The 16,008-nt window shown below is 39.2% G+C and overlaps 2 protein-coding genes across 2 annotated transcripts in view; one reads left to right on the top strand and one right to left on the bottom strand.

Annotated features, from left to right (window-relative positions):
• Positions 1 to 6,360, bottom strand: part of LOC139719408 (oxysterol-binding protein-related protein 9-like) — an 86,985-nt gene extending 80,625 nt beyond the window's left edge. Inside the window, exon 1 of the mRNA XM_071630825.1 lies at positions 6,232 to 6,360. Within this exon, the coding sequence (XP_071486926.1) occupies positions 6,232 to 6,360 (129 nt within the window). The remainder of the gene's footprint in view (positions 1 to 6,231) is intronic.
• A 1,177-nt stretch (positions 6,361 to 7,537) lies between these two features.
• Positions 7,538 to 15,574, top strand: LOC139719429 (leucine-rich repeat-containing protein 42-like). The gene is made up of 6 exons (XM_071630843.1): positions 7,538 to 8,056; positions 9,179 to 9,333; positions 10,706 to 10,824; positions 11,747 to 11,835; positions 12,731 to 12,941; positions 14,982 to 15,574. The coding sequence occupies exons 1-6, from the start codon at positions 7,661 to 7,663 to the stop codon at positions 15,572 to 15,574; spliced, it is 1,563 nt and encodes a 520-aa protein (XP_071486944.1). The 5' UTR covers positions 7,538 to 7,660.
• Positions 15,575 to 16,008: the final 434 nt, after the last annotated feature.

The following is a 16,008-nucleotide window of genomic DNA, read 5'->3' as shown; positions in this document are numbered from 1 at the left end:
AATGGCACAAAATTTCCAGGAAAATGTGTGGCCTCAATGCAAATGTAAAGCCTACAAACAATAAATGTATAGCATAATTAATATTGAGTTATGCTGAAATGTATTTTTCAAACATGACGATGCTACGTGGACACTGCCCCAACTTCATGGAATTACCCATGTCTGTCTACCCGTACAAATTCACTGCAAGTTCATCGCAATGCCCACTTTTGCATAACGATTTGCATTGACAAGTGCCATATTGTGGCTAGATGCTCCACTTGTTGACTTGAAAAGTAATGGTACCAGTCTGCAATTCTTCAAATGGTGTCTGTCTAAAAACTTTTGAAATTCACTGTACATATTCATATGTAGAGTTCCTAAGAACACTTAGCTTTTCAAAGTTGATTCAACTCTACCTAGTGGTGTATTATGGATAACAACTAAAACACATGCAATGAACTTTGAACACTTGGCAAGGTGGTAGATTGGAGCCCCCTGGAAGAATGGGGCGTAACTCGACATGTTTAGTGTTCAGTGTGAACTAGGATAAAAAGGCTTTCTAAAGCTGTTTTCATTTCAGGAATCAAACAGAAGCCTAAAATGAGGCTCAAGCCTGCACGCATGATATCATCATTATTTCTCCTCCAAAGATACAAATGTACCTCAATGTTAACAGTCTTTTTGATGACTATTTTACAGTCACCCTGAGAAAAAAAAAACCAACAACAATTACTTGTACGGTCTCTTGATTTTGGAGAAAAAGGAGAACAACAACAACAGAAGAACTATAGAGTTTTAGATATGGGGAATTACATTCCAGAAATCCATTCAACATATTGTTGATGACTCCCCTAAATGAATCATACAGAAAAAAGAAACACTGCATGAGAACATCACACATGGATCTTTGCACTGGTATACATTGTATATGCAAACAACATCCAGCAGTTTAGTCATGAACTTCGATATTGATTTTGACAGATAGTTATCAAATCATGATTACTCAAATACATTTTGTAGCTCATGGAAGAAATGTTTATTTTAACTTCAAATTATGTGATTATGTCTGGTACAGATAGCAACCCCCTGTACTTCACACTCTGGAACAGCGTGTGGTAAGGTGCGTATATATGCTCAATTCGTAAACATTATGAGACAGAATCAGCATTTTGAAATGCTGATCCATGGCGCGGTTAACGGCAGATGCTAATTTTTTAGCTAAAAAAACAGTTGATTTCACAAACACAAAAACGATAAACCCCAATTGAAGCAAGCTGTTCAGCACGTCTATTTCATGTGAACTGGAAAGGTGTTAAAAATGATGTCAGAAGAAATGCCTTGATGTTATTTTGTATTTACATGTATGCTTCCCCATTAGATATGAATACTGAGAATTGCCGGTCATAAATACACACTTCTGTGCATTTTGAACCAGTGTTTTGAAAAGCTGTTCATATCAAACTGAGACGGAATGCAACATGTTTTGAATGAAACTCATTTCAAAAGCCTGATTATGACCCCCAAAAAGTTCAGCCTAAATGCACACTTAGAAATCTTGAAATACCTTATCTCTGCTGCCACACACTTCACACTTTGGAATAGCCTGCCTTGGCAATCTCTATATCTCCTCTGATGTCATCTGCTATTGTTCACACAGCATCGTAGTACAATTGATACTTTACAACTTTAATGTAGCCTTTAAACAATCCATATTTACTACTGGACCATTTCTAATATTTCTTTTCATGATCAGACGATGATGTCATATGAACTGTAATCTCAACATCTAATGTCACTGTTTGCAGATGCCTTTACTTAGAAATATGGATATACGAAGCTTGGTCTACGTTCATTATGTATGGCACTCATTCTCAAATCTTCTTTTCAAATCTTTTTATCTTCTTCTTACCATTAACATCTTAACATAATGATAATGATAAAGATTTCTATCACTCCAGTATATCATCATTAATGTCATCACTATCATTATAATTTTTTAGACATAAAAATAGTACACACACATTTTACAGAATCATAACTGCACTTCAAATCTTTTGACAGACTTTAATGAGATTTTGATGTTCAGTATCAATCCAAATTTCCTATGTCTACGTCATTGCCTTGAAGGCAGGCCATCCTATTTGCAAACAACACTGCATCAATGTCAACGCTGTCCCCTGTTTCCACAAACATGGTTACTGCAAACACCTGCTCTCCATGCACAAGCATGAGAGGAACTGTCTTCTCAACTGTTCAGCTGTCGGAAGATGCAAACTGAAGGGATCACTGAAAAGCTAGACTACACAGTATAACTGCCCTCTGTTTGACTGTAATAGAATTATAAAATGTGATCCCTCACCACATCATCTGATTTAAAAGCTGATAATTAGAGGCGACTAAAATTGTGAAAACTGCAAAACGGACTTGGTTGTTAACCCATTACTAAAATTGCCCATCATATTACTCCCTATTAAAAGGCCTGAAACCACCCTACTGTTTCTTTTTAATAGTTGTATGCTTTACCATTTTTTTTTTATTTAAAAGAGAATATAAATAATTATAATTTGAAAGAGGTTAAACGTCCACAAAATGTCAGAATCACTTCTGTGATACATCACATTCCCTTGGCACAGTCTTATTATAGGCTTTCATAAACACAACTTATAGACAAAAAAATTATAATCACGTAATAAGCTATTTTACAATGTTGCACATCATTTAGAAAGTTGTCAAAATGAGAGCAATATATTGCTGTACCTTCCAGGGAATCATGGGCCGTTATGTACAGAATCTAGAGTTGCTGAAGGGTTAAGCAAGATTCCAGGCATTTGACAAAATATCCACAGGTTTGACATTGAAACTTACCTACAATGTGTATAATCCAATTTTCAAAGCCTAGGAATGGTTGGAATTTAAAACTTTTGAAAATCCTAATTACATTGGTAGATTTAAGATTTAAAAGAATGTCTTTATGCTGGTGTTTTGAATATGACCAAATCTGTTTCAATGTCTACTCTCCTGCAAGGATAAATCAAACCTTGACAGTATAACTGTTGATGTATCATTCGTGACACAGAAAGTGAAACCTTGTGGAAAGAGCATCATCATCTCTTCCCATGTTTAAACACAATGCACTACGTTCTACATGTATGTCCATTGCAACATAATAAGCCAGTTCAGGGTTAGCTCATGGGCACATGGGTAAAATTGACCTTTCTTCTTTCTCAATTGATTTGGCACTCCGCTACATTAACGTAGTTTCAAGCGACAGAAGGCATAAGCTTGCCCAACATAACAATTTATGGAATTCATCAGTCATGTTCAAATAAAAGATGAACTTGCATAGACCAAGTGACCAGAATGATCCCTCCATTGGCATTTTGGAAAGCATCCACTTCATTACTTTGCACTGAATGTATTAACAATCCCTTTCTATTGATATTGTCAGATACTGCTTGTAATTGTTGCCAGGTGGATGTGCTTGCAAGCACCACTTATAAGGATCACTTGCATAATCATTACATTGTACATCACAGATGCTTATCTCAGTGAATTTAAAAACCAACATGCTTTGCTGGTACAGATGATCTTTTTCTGCTTTAATATGCTCGAAGCGGAACTCCGAAATGGCTTATTATACACCGGTACCACCCTCATCACCCCTGCACCATACATTGGCAGACATGATCATGACCTCAGATATCAGAAGCCACAAATCAACCCATATAATTTCCTTTCCATCTACAGTCAATATGGTCTTGGAATCATCTATCCTATAATGCATGCTTTACCACATCCTAACATTAGTATGTTTCACAAGTCTGTGACAGCTGCATCCTCCCCCAACAAGAACTGAAATGCTGTAACCATGGTATCATGGATTTTTACTTGCATAGTAATATTAACAATAATTGACAGTGCTTATACAATGCAGTGAATAACACAAAGTGATAATGTCCCTTTGCGCTCAAAAAATGGAAAGATTACATACAAAAACATACTATTCCAATTACAGTGATGGTGATGAGTATCATGTTTGCTTACACTGTAAACATACTACCCAACTCTTACATTCTGGCACCGTCATTCTTATTTCTATTCATACTAATGAATGTTACTGCACCTACTCTCCCACTTGAGGTTACTATGAAAGCTGCTATCAAAAGGGATCATCTCTTCAAGATGAAGAATTAAGTTCACTTTTATTGAGCCACACAGATTGGAAAAATGTTATGTCGCAATGAATATTTCAATAACTTACTGAGCACAAGTCCTATACTAGTTCGGAAACAAATTCCTTCTAATAGTGTGTTGGGTAATACCTGTGGGGTTATCATTTCAAATAGCATTTTAAGCCCATATCATGCCATATTTGAGTATACCCTGAGAGAAAATGAATATTTCCAAAGCAGGAGTATAGTACACACTGTAATGAGCTTTGATAGCATGATACCATCCCCATCATACCCAAGGGCCCCAGCAGAGAGGGGTAAAAATAGGTTATGTTATACCCCAACAATGTTTGAATTTATCATTAAAGACAAAAGAAGAAATCAAACCTCACACATCCTTACATATGATCATCCAATCCATACCTCAGCTCAGAATGTACAAGCTACATTCATATGCAAATTTATGAGGTGGTGTCACATGACCTCATCTACATAAAGGAGAGCACTATCACTCTTAATCAGTAAAATGATTAAAGTCTAATAACAATGATATCTAGATATTTATAATGCCAACATATCAATTCAAAGGTGCTCAAGGCGCTCATACTCACAAAATTTACTTTAAGCCTAAAGACGTTTACATTTCATGTCTGACTGTGAAACTTCATCCAATCTGTTTGCTTTCACTTACATTTATGTAGAAATCAAAGTGAATCTGATGCATAACAAGCCAAGAGAAATCTAGCTGATTACAGCCTTCATGGAGTATAGCAATGGGAAGGGGGGGGGGGGGGGGGGGGGGGGTGTGAGGTGATTTCAACATTGACTTTTGCAACATCACTCAAAACAACTCACTCTTTGCGAGCAATTGCGGCATTATATGCTTGCACAATCTGAAACTGAAGATAGCTGCCTAATATTATACATGTGACAACTCTTTCAGAAATTAAAGTGACTGGGAGCAAAAATTACATGTACAAAATGACTTAGGACAAGTTCAATTATGTCAGATGAGAAATGCCATTCCTAGATTGCACAAGACTACGCATATATACAGACAGACACACAGACGCATGCATTTCTCCTCAATAACCGCGACTGGCCATGATCATTGCACATTGATTTTCAGTTTCCGCATCGAGTCCAGTCGCATAATGTCAGACAGCTAACTTCAGCTTCAGATTGTGCTGGCAGTGTATAGCATGATCACTCACGAAGAACGATTCTGTTTTTGAGGAACGTCACGAAAGTTGACGTTGATTTTGACACTTCTCAATGACCAATTTGGTTTGAATTTATAAGTGAGAGATTGGAAGAAATAAACCATGGCATTGAGTATATCCTATGATTTTGGTGCAATTTGGTTTGGTGGAACTTGAGATATATATATATATGCAAGTACATTAGCACCACAAAAATGTTTCACTGAATCAAATAGTGAAAGTACTGTACTAAAAAAAGCACTGTCAGCCAGTGTCGCCATCGCACAGTCCATCCAAGTTTAGTTTCCACAAGCTGCTGCAGGGATTATCCAGTCAAGGTTCAATGTTTGTGACTTGGCCACTGATTGAATTTCTCGTTCACTTTCTAGATCCTAACGTTAGTTTTCATACAATTTTGTACCACACCACTGCGGTATTTTGGACTCTCGACTGCTCGACATGCTCAAACTAGATTAATTTTACTAATCCCAGTTTGGTTTTCTTCATTGCGTGTTCATTCTTCACAACCCACTCCACACCTACCTTTGCATAAGCGTTCTTTTCTGACTTTGTATTGTAGTATAAATTAGCATCACAAACCTCACACTGGGCCCTGGGGAATGTGGAATTACACTTTACAGTTTACAGGCTCACTTGGAGACACATTCTCACTGAGTCGTCTGGTCAGTGACTCCACTCACAACACTAGCAATGTTAATTCAATACGGTACAGGTTAGCAAGAAAGTGTCAGTAGATTTCTAATGTAAAAAGTGAATGCAACGATTGACTGGCGGCTGGGGTGCAACAGAACCCTCTCTTGCTGTTAGTGTTATCGTTAACGAAACGACAAATTTACACTGGAGACAGAACTTACTGTGTAATATGACAAGAGGCCAGTTTGCTGGTCTAGGACAAACCAGCGATATTGCCATCCTTTCATGACGTTCGTCCATTTGCTCAGCGGGCCTTCGAGGCCGGTGGCGTTTGGTCTGGCCGACGACATGTTGGAAAGTGAAACGCAAATGGCTTCGGCCGGAGATCGGATCATATCGCATGCATGCTATGCTAGCCCGACTTGACTGTAACATCAAGTGCGCCATCTAGTGTCAGCATACACATTTAGTGCGGCAAATTTGGAAGGGAGATTCCCTCGCCGCGCGATCAAAAATCACTGACAGCTAGCACATAGCCCCACACACAGACTGGTCGAATGCGTGGGAGTACGATAGTATACACTCACGAGTTGTGTTCACCTGCCTATGTCATTTATGGGCTTTCCCAATTCCGGTAAGTGGCATATTTTTTTAACCCACTTTCACACATATGGAAGTCTTTCCCATAGTGGATATGATAACATCGGCAAGTGTGAACTAATCGTCTACTAACGTTCGTTTATAGTATGTAGCCTGACCAGACCGCGACCGCTGGCGCTGTGTGAAGCACACAGCGGCTTGTAATGTTGTAGATCCTGGACCTGGTACGAGTGGTACTGCGTACTGACTACAATAGTGATTGTGTATAGTGGGTCTCACAGTCACACACAGAGCAGAGTCGAGTGTGTTGGATATTTAGAGTGCGTTTGTGCGTGTTGTTAAGACTATGAGTTAATAAGAGATCATACTGGGTAAATGTCAAGGAGGTGAGAAAGTACACTACTCTAGTGTCACTAGTCACTAGCGCCAATCCCATCACTTATATTCTTGAAAGAAAGGGAAGGAGTTCCATATGTAACCCCCCCCCCCAACTGCGACCAGCCCGAACGCGAATTACTGTGTACTTAAGGAGCGTCCCGGGGTTACCCCCCCCCCCCCCCCATATAAGTTGGCTGTAGGACTCCAGGGGCAGGGGCAGCATTGCCCTAGGACACTGACATCAATGTTACCCTAGCTAGGACACTGACATCATGCAATGTTGCTCTAACTCTATAACCCTATACCGGTAATCCTAAACTCTCACCCTATATTAAACCCTAAAGCACCTAAATCTAATCATATTAATATGCATGGCATATCACTTGATTATTTACTTTTTCAAGTTTAGCAGGGGTACATTTTAATTCAATTTTATGGAATTCTTGCCAGAATTATTTTTATTATGGCAATATGAGCATCAACCCAGCATAAAATCAGTAGATCATTCTTTAATAGCTCCATATATGCTATCTTCTACTTGTGCAATTATTTGATCCTCATGAACTAATTTTCATTCTTTTATCTGTCTTACGTTTCTTGCTCCATATACTTTTGGTCTGACAGAGATGGCAAATGAAGAAAACGAAGTGAGCACAAGATAGACTGTCCAAGATGGCCTTTGAACCCTTTCCGTCGGAGGCTGTCGAAGCCTTCAATGACCCAGGTATCTTTTATGTCCATGAGAATGGCAAGTTGCGATCTCCTCCTGGGCTTGATGGTTCATCTCGCTACAGTCATGGAGACCTTGATTCAATGCTGCCACAAATATCTCCATTTGTACTTGTCGAGAGCTACGCTGTTGGTCAAACCTGCTTTAGTCCCCGGTCACTCTTTGAGCAGACCGTCAACTTTGTGGCCCGACGTCTTGAGAGAGTGGAGTCACTGGTCGGTTTTCCAGACATTGTTGGCAAGCAGCTCTTTCAAGCCGCAGAAGAGCAGGCCATCTTCCTCAGCAAGCACCACCGACTGCAGGGTCTGAAGCTGTTTGTGGAAGCTTATGGTTGTGAGGTAAGTTTGAAACTGGGATTGGCTATTGGACCCTCGATTAGGTTATGTCTCTATGTTATAAGTCTTTATCTGGGATGACCCTTTGGTAGAGCCTTTGGTAGTGCAGTCATTTCTGAAACTAGATTGGTAGATCAAATACTTTGCATGATATTTGCTAGTCAGAAGGCTTATAGATAAAAAAGGAGAATTTTAATTAATTGATTTGAACTTTGTATACGTACAGAATCATTTGTGGCCCTTTTTTCTGCACTCGTTTGTCCTTCATATTGCTTCTGAAGTTGTCTGGCGTTTGTCGTATTTGTTGCCAAATTTAATGAATCCTGACAGTAATATGAATGACTCCATTCTATCATAGGGTTAAAGGTCATATTGTTGATGGATGGTTTGTGCGTACTCCATAGGCTACATTTGTTAATGGATTTTGTTCAAATATGGTATGGAGGTTTATCATGATCGTATACCTCAAGCCTATAGATTTTGAATGTGCTGCTCCCAGTGTTCCGTCTTTTATAGGGTCAAAAAATTACACTTTTTACGATGCAACACCAGAGGCAGAGCATTGTGTGAGCGACTATAGTGTGACTGGAGCATTAGCGGCTATCCTGTAGCCACTCTGCATGCGGGTGACATATCTTCAGATAGTACATTGTACTTTTGAATTTTGTATACAGATGCATTATACTCTAATCTATGCATAAATATTGTTTTGTGAAGCTGCGCCTAGTCTTCACAATATTCAGCAGGGGAGGAGATCTTTGTCCCTCGCTCAAACGTGAAGATGGAGCAAAAGCTGCTGCTAGTGCCGGGGGATACAATCGCATTGCGCTGCAATGGACACTTCTAGTTGTGAACTGAAAATTTATTGCAATAAAGTTGTATTTTCATTTTAAAGAAAAGAGCGATTGCACTTTCAGTATCATGTAGTAGGACAGTGGCACCAAGGCAGAATTACCTTAGCGTGAAGCCTAATGTTCAATGTCCATCAGAAGTTCTTATCTAACAGGTAGATAGAGTACTGGTATGAAGTTGGAAGAAAAATCCTTCTGAACACCAAAATGGCAGTATTAAGTGAAACTCCAATGCCTTTAACCTTGGCAGAAAATATTGATGTTGTTCATGAAGGTGTTGTCATCCATGACGATGGAGGGAAGTCATCTGATGCTGGAGGAATACCTGGAGGAGGTGATGGTCTTCTCCCACCTGACCGAGATGGAGCTGGCGGGATGCGGTCTTGGAGAGGAGCATGAAATATGGCCTCATCTAGGGAACATGCCTAGGTAGGGTTAAAGGACAAGTCCACCTTTTATATACACAAGGATTGAGAGAGTGCAGCAATATCAGTAGAACGCATCAGTGAAAGTTTGAGGAAAATTGGACAATCTGTTCAAAAGTTATGAATTTTTGAAGTCTCTGGACAGTCACTGCTGGAAGAGAAGACTACTGCAGTGTATGAAGTCACATGAATAGAATGGTGAAGATAAGGAAAATATAAAGAGAATTTCACAAAATGTCTTTTTTTTTTTTTAAATACACATTCCCTCAACTCGCTACTGACTTATGTTAAGGGTAATATTATTCCTCCTGCCTTCTGAAAGAGGCAAGTCAAGTGCTCTATTATTATGCGAGAAAAGTGAAAATATGTTGAATTTTCTTTATTCTTTAATTCCTTATTATCGTTAACGCATGTGACATCACAAGCTGGAGTAGTCTTCTCATCCAACGATTGCGGCACTGAAATTTCCACAAATCGTAATTTTCGAACAGATTGTTCAATTTTCCTCAAACTTTCACTGATGTATTATACTGCTATTGCTGCATTCTCTCAAGCCTCATGTATATGAAGGTGGACTTGTCCTTGAACATCTACAGGAGGCTTCCATCCCATGTTAATATGTTTTATGTCAATGTGAGAAATAGTGGTATCAGACCCACTGTATCCATGAAACCCAATTCCCATTATCTGATTTCAAACTGTAGTCAGTTGAATCAGCCTGTCATAAGCTGGCATTCCAGAAAGTAAAAGACTATTTACAAAGCCATCATTTCAGGCCTGTTTCAACTTTGCATTGACTTTATGTTCAAACAAGGAGCAATCCAAACAGTAGGGCAAACACCCAAGCCACAGATTACTACAGAATGCAGTGCCCTCCTGTTATAATAAACACTGTTATAACAAAATTTCTTTAACAAAGTAAACATTCAGGTGGCAAAATTGTCTGCTTTATGTTTTTATCGTTTATTTGCTCAGGTATAACGAAATTTCAATATAACAGCCAGTCCTGAGGACTTCATGTGAATGGGAGTCCACAGTATGTGATAGTGTGTGAGAAATACACAAATGAGGTGACTCTCACAGTGCCACATTATCTGTTCAGGCATTGTGGTGTATTTTGAAAACAAAAACAAAACAAAATAACAACAGCAACAACAACAAAACATTTTTTTTTTTTACACCATACGTCAGTGCTTTGCATATCACCAGTAATTTGCTAATAATAGTATGAGAATTATGAGGTAAATTCTCCAATATTGGCAAGCTAATTAACATGAAATTACATGTATGACACAATTCAAGACAAGCCATGAGAATGGCTCATCTGGTTGTATTTCAGTTCTTGTCCTGAATGTGCATTTATTTTCATCACGTAGTCTGCAGAGACTTGGACTCAGTAGGAATGGAATGAGTGATCATGTGATGCAGAAAATGACCACGCCCCTCCGTCTCATGAACAATGGACCAAGAGAACTTCGAGTCCTTGACCTCTCAGGTATGATAGGTTTATATCTGTTGCAAAGGAACAACTTGAATTTGTATGGACGGTTTATCTGTACAATGCTACTTAACCGTGTAATTAAACTCTGAAGTTGAAAAATATGTTTTGGAGAATCATCATATTGGCAGAAAATGTATCCATTATCCATCCATTGCATTTATTAGATTTTGCTGATTTGTGGGTTATAGTGTTTGGGTTTTTTTTCTTTTCTTTTTTGTAGGGGGAGGGGGCAATGCCCTTGTTTGTGTGTGGTTATGGTTTGTGGTGTCATTAACTTTTAAAGAGATGTTAAATAGAATAGAATTGAATTGAATTGAATTGAGTTGAGTTGATACTGTTTAAAGCACATTTGCCTTTGCAAAACTGCAGAATCTTGTGCAAAGCCTGTGTAAGTTACAGAATCATGCAGTGAATAAGTGTTCATCATATGTTTTAGATAAATATATATACAGTTTAAAACTTGTTGTTTCCCGAAAGTTTCCGTAACCTGTCAAACTTGTTCATCAGCAATCAATAATCCATTCAACTTGACCTAGTTGAAGGTTTGCAAGCCAACTCATGTGTAGCAATGTGCCTCAGTCTGACACGAAGGCCAAAGTTACATAATGGGGATTTGGGTAATATTAGGTAATCTCTGTTCATTGACAATTATTTCCCAGACATCTGCCAGTCTGTAATGAAAAAAATGCCAGTGTGTATGCCATCCAGCGAACAATCACACTAAGGCTTAAACACCTTTTATTTCCAAATGTAAACTGTGTCGGAGAAATTTGTGCAGAGTCTCAATCCCAAAACTGGCAACAATCATGCCCTTCATGTTGCATGTTGTACTTCTCATACCCAAATATGTTCAAAGGGGTTTCCTAACCCCCTGTGATTCTTTCTTTGAAATCATGAATCTCTCTTGTGCCTTCAGGTAATCCGGCCATCACAGAACGCATCATACGCTACCTCAGGGTGTTTACCAACCTCCGTGCATTGGATGTAACTGGATGCTGCTTCTCTGTATGTTGTCATCCGTTTCCCACCTCATGGTTTGCCCGTTTCATCCCTTCCCTTGATAAAGGCACCGTTTTAACATTGTAATGGCTGATAAGATCTTTGGACTTTGCGCACTGAACTACATGATAATGTTGAAATGGAGGAAAAAGCCCTAAGAATAGGAAAGAATTTGATATTTTGCTCTCACTATCAAGATGTACATTGAGTAAAGCAACATCATACAAATATGGCATGCTGTAAAAGTGGATATTTTCGCGCGACTAATCTTTAGCGCTCGGCGGGGTAAGAAGAGTTTCGCATGTTTTTTATTCCGCGGGATCAAGACATCAACTACTGGAACATATGGCAAGCAAAAATATTTGCTTGCTTTTATTTTCGCGCTAGTTTCGGGTTGCGAGAAAATTTCCACTTTTACAGTTACGGTACCAAAATGGTTTATTCTGATGTTGATTTCTTCTGGGATTTGTGATATGATAAATGTTTTGTTTAGAAAAGAAACAAGGAATATGTAGTAGCCACATCAATTGTCATATGTATATATCTTGATGTCTAATTTAGACTGCAATGACAAGTTGCCCTTTGAGAATATTTTCTGGATATTTCTTGAGCTTATTTAAACTTCACTAAACACATTCAAACTTCCACAGATATGTTGATACACTTGTCCCAATAACTTTCCCTTTCAAACAATTCTGACCTTCAAACTCTTGCTTTAGATTGACACTGCATTATCATTCTGCCATTAAGAGTATTCTTCAAAATGAAAAGTTATTTTTGTTGTCTTCTCTGCCATCACAAGTCTGGTAGTTCTTGTGATAAACCTTCAATCGACCTAATGATCTTAAACACAACACAATTTTCTGCCAAGACTGACAACCTTTACTCTACATTTCCACAGAAGCACGGCATCAGGGAACTGAACCGTGACATGGGGCTGTCTCAACTAGACGATGCTGAGGCCAAAGTGCAGGGCGTTGATGTCTTCTCCCATCCTGTAGAAAATGTTGGGTGGGCTTCTGGGATAATCCAGAGCTGGATCAAGGAGAAAAGTACGAGGATCAGGCAGGGATTTCGGCTCCCTCAGAGGAACCCACGGACAAGCAAGTTCTGTAAGCCATATGGATTTTAGAATGTTGTGAAGTCTTTATTCGTACATTCTCATTCAATTATTGTCCCCGCCGAACGAGTTCGAGCAGGGGACTATGAAACGGGCTCCGTACATGTGTGTGTCCGTGTGTCCGTCCGTCCGTCTGTGCGTGCTAACGAGAGTATGCTTGTGTGGCTAGGAGAACAATAGTACACAATAGATGGCCTTTATTCCGTCAGGCTTGTGTGGCTAAAATTTTTGCTTGTGTGTCTATTTTAACAAAAGGGAGAACAAAGGGGTAGACACACAAGTATATCACCGTGAGGTCGTCCGTACGTCCGTCCGTCTGTGCGTCCGTCCGTGATCAAAATGTTCAATTTGCTACTTCTCTGTCATTTATGAGCCAATTTTGATTCTGTTTGCTTTATATGATAGCACTACATGGGAGCTTTGAAACTTCTTCACAAAATTTCAGTTGTGACCTTTGACCTTGACCTTTGACCTATGTTGTACATTTTGCTTCAAAATGCTACTACTTCGCCATTTCTAACCCGATTTCGATTCCGTTTGCTTTATGTGATGGCACTAGGTGAGGGCTTCAAAACCTCTACACAGAATTTTGACCTTTGACTTCTTTGACCTTTGACCTTGATTTTTGACCTGTATTGTACATTTTGCTTCAAAATGCTACTCCTTCGCCATTTCTAACCCGATTTCGATTCCGTTTGCTTTATGTGATGGCACTAGGTGAGGGCTTCAAAACTTCTACACAGAATTTTGACCTTTGACTTCTTTGACCTTTGACCTTGATTTTTGACCTGTATTGTACATTTTGCTACAAAATGCTACTCCTTCGCCATTTCTAACCCGATTTCGATTCCGTTTGCTTTATGTGATGGCACTAGGGGAAGGCTTCAAAACTTCTACACAGAATTTTGACCTTTGACTTCTTTGACCTTTGACCTTGATTTTTTACCTATATTGTACATTTTGCTACAAAATGCTACTACTTCGCCATTTCTAACCCGATTTCGATTCCGTTTGCTTTATGTGATGGCACTAGGTGAGGGCTTCAGAACTTCTACACAGAATTTTGACCGTTGATTTCTTTGACCTTCATTTTTGACCTATATTGTACATTGGCTACAAAATGCTACTCCTTCGCCATTTCTAACCCGATTTCGATTCCGTTTGCTTTATGTGATGGCACTAGGTGAGGGCTTCAAAACTTCTACACAGAATTTTGACCTTTGACTTCTTTGACCTTGATTTTTTACCTATATTGTACATTTTGCCACTAAATGCTACTTCCGGCGGGGACATATGTTGCGCACCGCGTAATTTCTACTTTTCCTTGTTTATTCATCTCATTAGTCCATGCAAAGACTCATTAACCCATCTGCCTCCAGTACCTTGTAGTTCCATGGATACCTCTGCCAGTATCGTTGGCAGTGGCTTCTTATTCTTCCAGTCTCATCAGTTGGTGTAACCCTACAACCATTCTTGGCAAATGGTTCTGCCCCACTTGCATATAGCTGGTATTCAAACCGGTTTTTTCTTTTGCTGTTTCGATACATTTCTGGCATGAAGAGTATTCTCCACAATGAAAAGTTATTTTCGATGTTATTTTTGTCTTCTCTGCCATCACTGTTCTTGTGATATAAACCTGTAATCGACTTTATGTCGTCAAACAAAATACAAACCTTTGACCCTGTTCTCTCAATTCAGTTTGATAGGATGTAAGTTATAAAGGATCAACCAGCACAAAATTTCCCCAACATGAGTAGCAATAGCATTGTTTTTGTGATGTTTAAAATGATGCCCTATGCTTGAGTGACTTCGTTCATTTGGCACAATTATTTTTGTCTCCTTGGATGAGTTCATTCTCAGTTTGCATCTAACATGTCTTCAGTTTGCTGTTATATTCACACAATTTTTCTCAGTAATTACTCTCACTATAGGTAGAGAGTAATTACTGTATGTGTGCATGACAATGTTGTACTGCTCCTGACCAATTGTCTCTATTTTCTGTGTATCTGACCCTTTGACCCTGTTCTCTCAGATTCATCCACTGGTAACCAGCTCGGATTTTTAGATGTGGCACCAAAAGCAGTCATATCAGCCGTCTCCTTTCCAGCAATCCGCCTCTATCGTGATGAAGATAGTGAAAGAAGACGAGCGAGCTCATACATGGATGATAGTCCCATATCTTCAGTAGATAGTGCCTTGACCCCGACACTACTATCCCATGGAAGAGGGAAGCCTGCGAAGGAATCTGGGACAGTCACTTCACGGGTGAGCCAAAGAATGACGTCGGACTCAATGCCACGCCTAAGTCGACATTTCAGGGGACACTCTCCAATGGTTGGCACCACACCTTCTGAAGATAATTCGCAAAGGTCGCTTGACCTGGAAGCAGACGGTTGGAAGTCTCAGATGCTTCAGCGCAAAGGGTCAAAGGTCAAGTTGAGGAAGAAGAGGAAGAGACAGGGAAGTACTTGTGAGGAGACTGACAATAGGCCCCCTCTGGGACCTGAAGACCAGGACCTGTTACAGGGTTATCTCGATGCTCGTGTCAGGGACAAACAATTCAACAGAGAACATGGGAGAGCTGGCTCAAAGCTTATTAGGGCCATGGACATGGACGAATGGTAGCCATAGCATGTCAAAAAAAGAAAACTTGTATGTGGCTGAGCAGACAATTGTAGACATTGACTGACATTACTGTTATGGATGTAAGAAAAATTATCAGATTCCTCCAGTTCATATTGATGATATCAATCAATAATGTAATTTATATTATAATCAATAATATTTCTTATATATTACTGAATCCCCCCCCCCCCCAGGGGTGGGGTATTGAATTATTGGTATCATGTTGTAGATATACTCTACATATGGTGTCAATTTCAATTTTTTTTTCTTCAGTAAAATGCTGAAGATTTAAACCACAAGGGCTCTGTTTTACCCTATATTTGGAACAATGCTGATAAATCTAACTACTTTTGATTAAATAAACTTTTTATTTCATGAAATCTTATTGTTTCATTTTGATTTAGGCTCGAATCTTAGAACAGGATTGCTCCCTT

The sequence above is a fragment of the Diadema antillarum genome, unplaced genomic scaffold (genome assembly GCF_040938485.1).
Source record: "Diadema antillarum isolate AM-2024a unplaced genomic scaffold, OU_Dant_1.0 scf00000110, whole genome shotgun sequence".
Classification (NCBI taxonomy): domain Eukaryota; kingdom Metazoa; phylum Echinodermata; class Echinoidea; order Diadematoida; family Diadematidae; genus Diadema; species Diadema antillarum.
The sequence above is the reverse complement of the archived record's forward strand: the minus strand, read 5'-3'. Positions and strand labels throughout refer to the sequence as shown.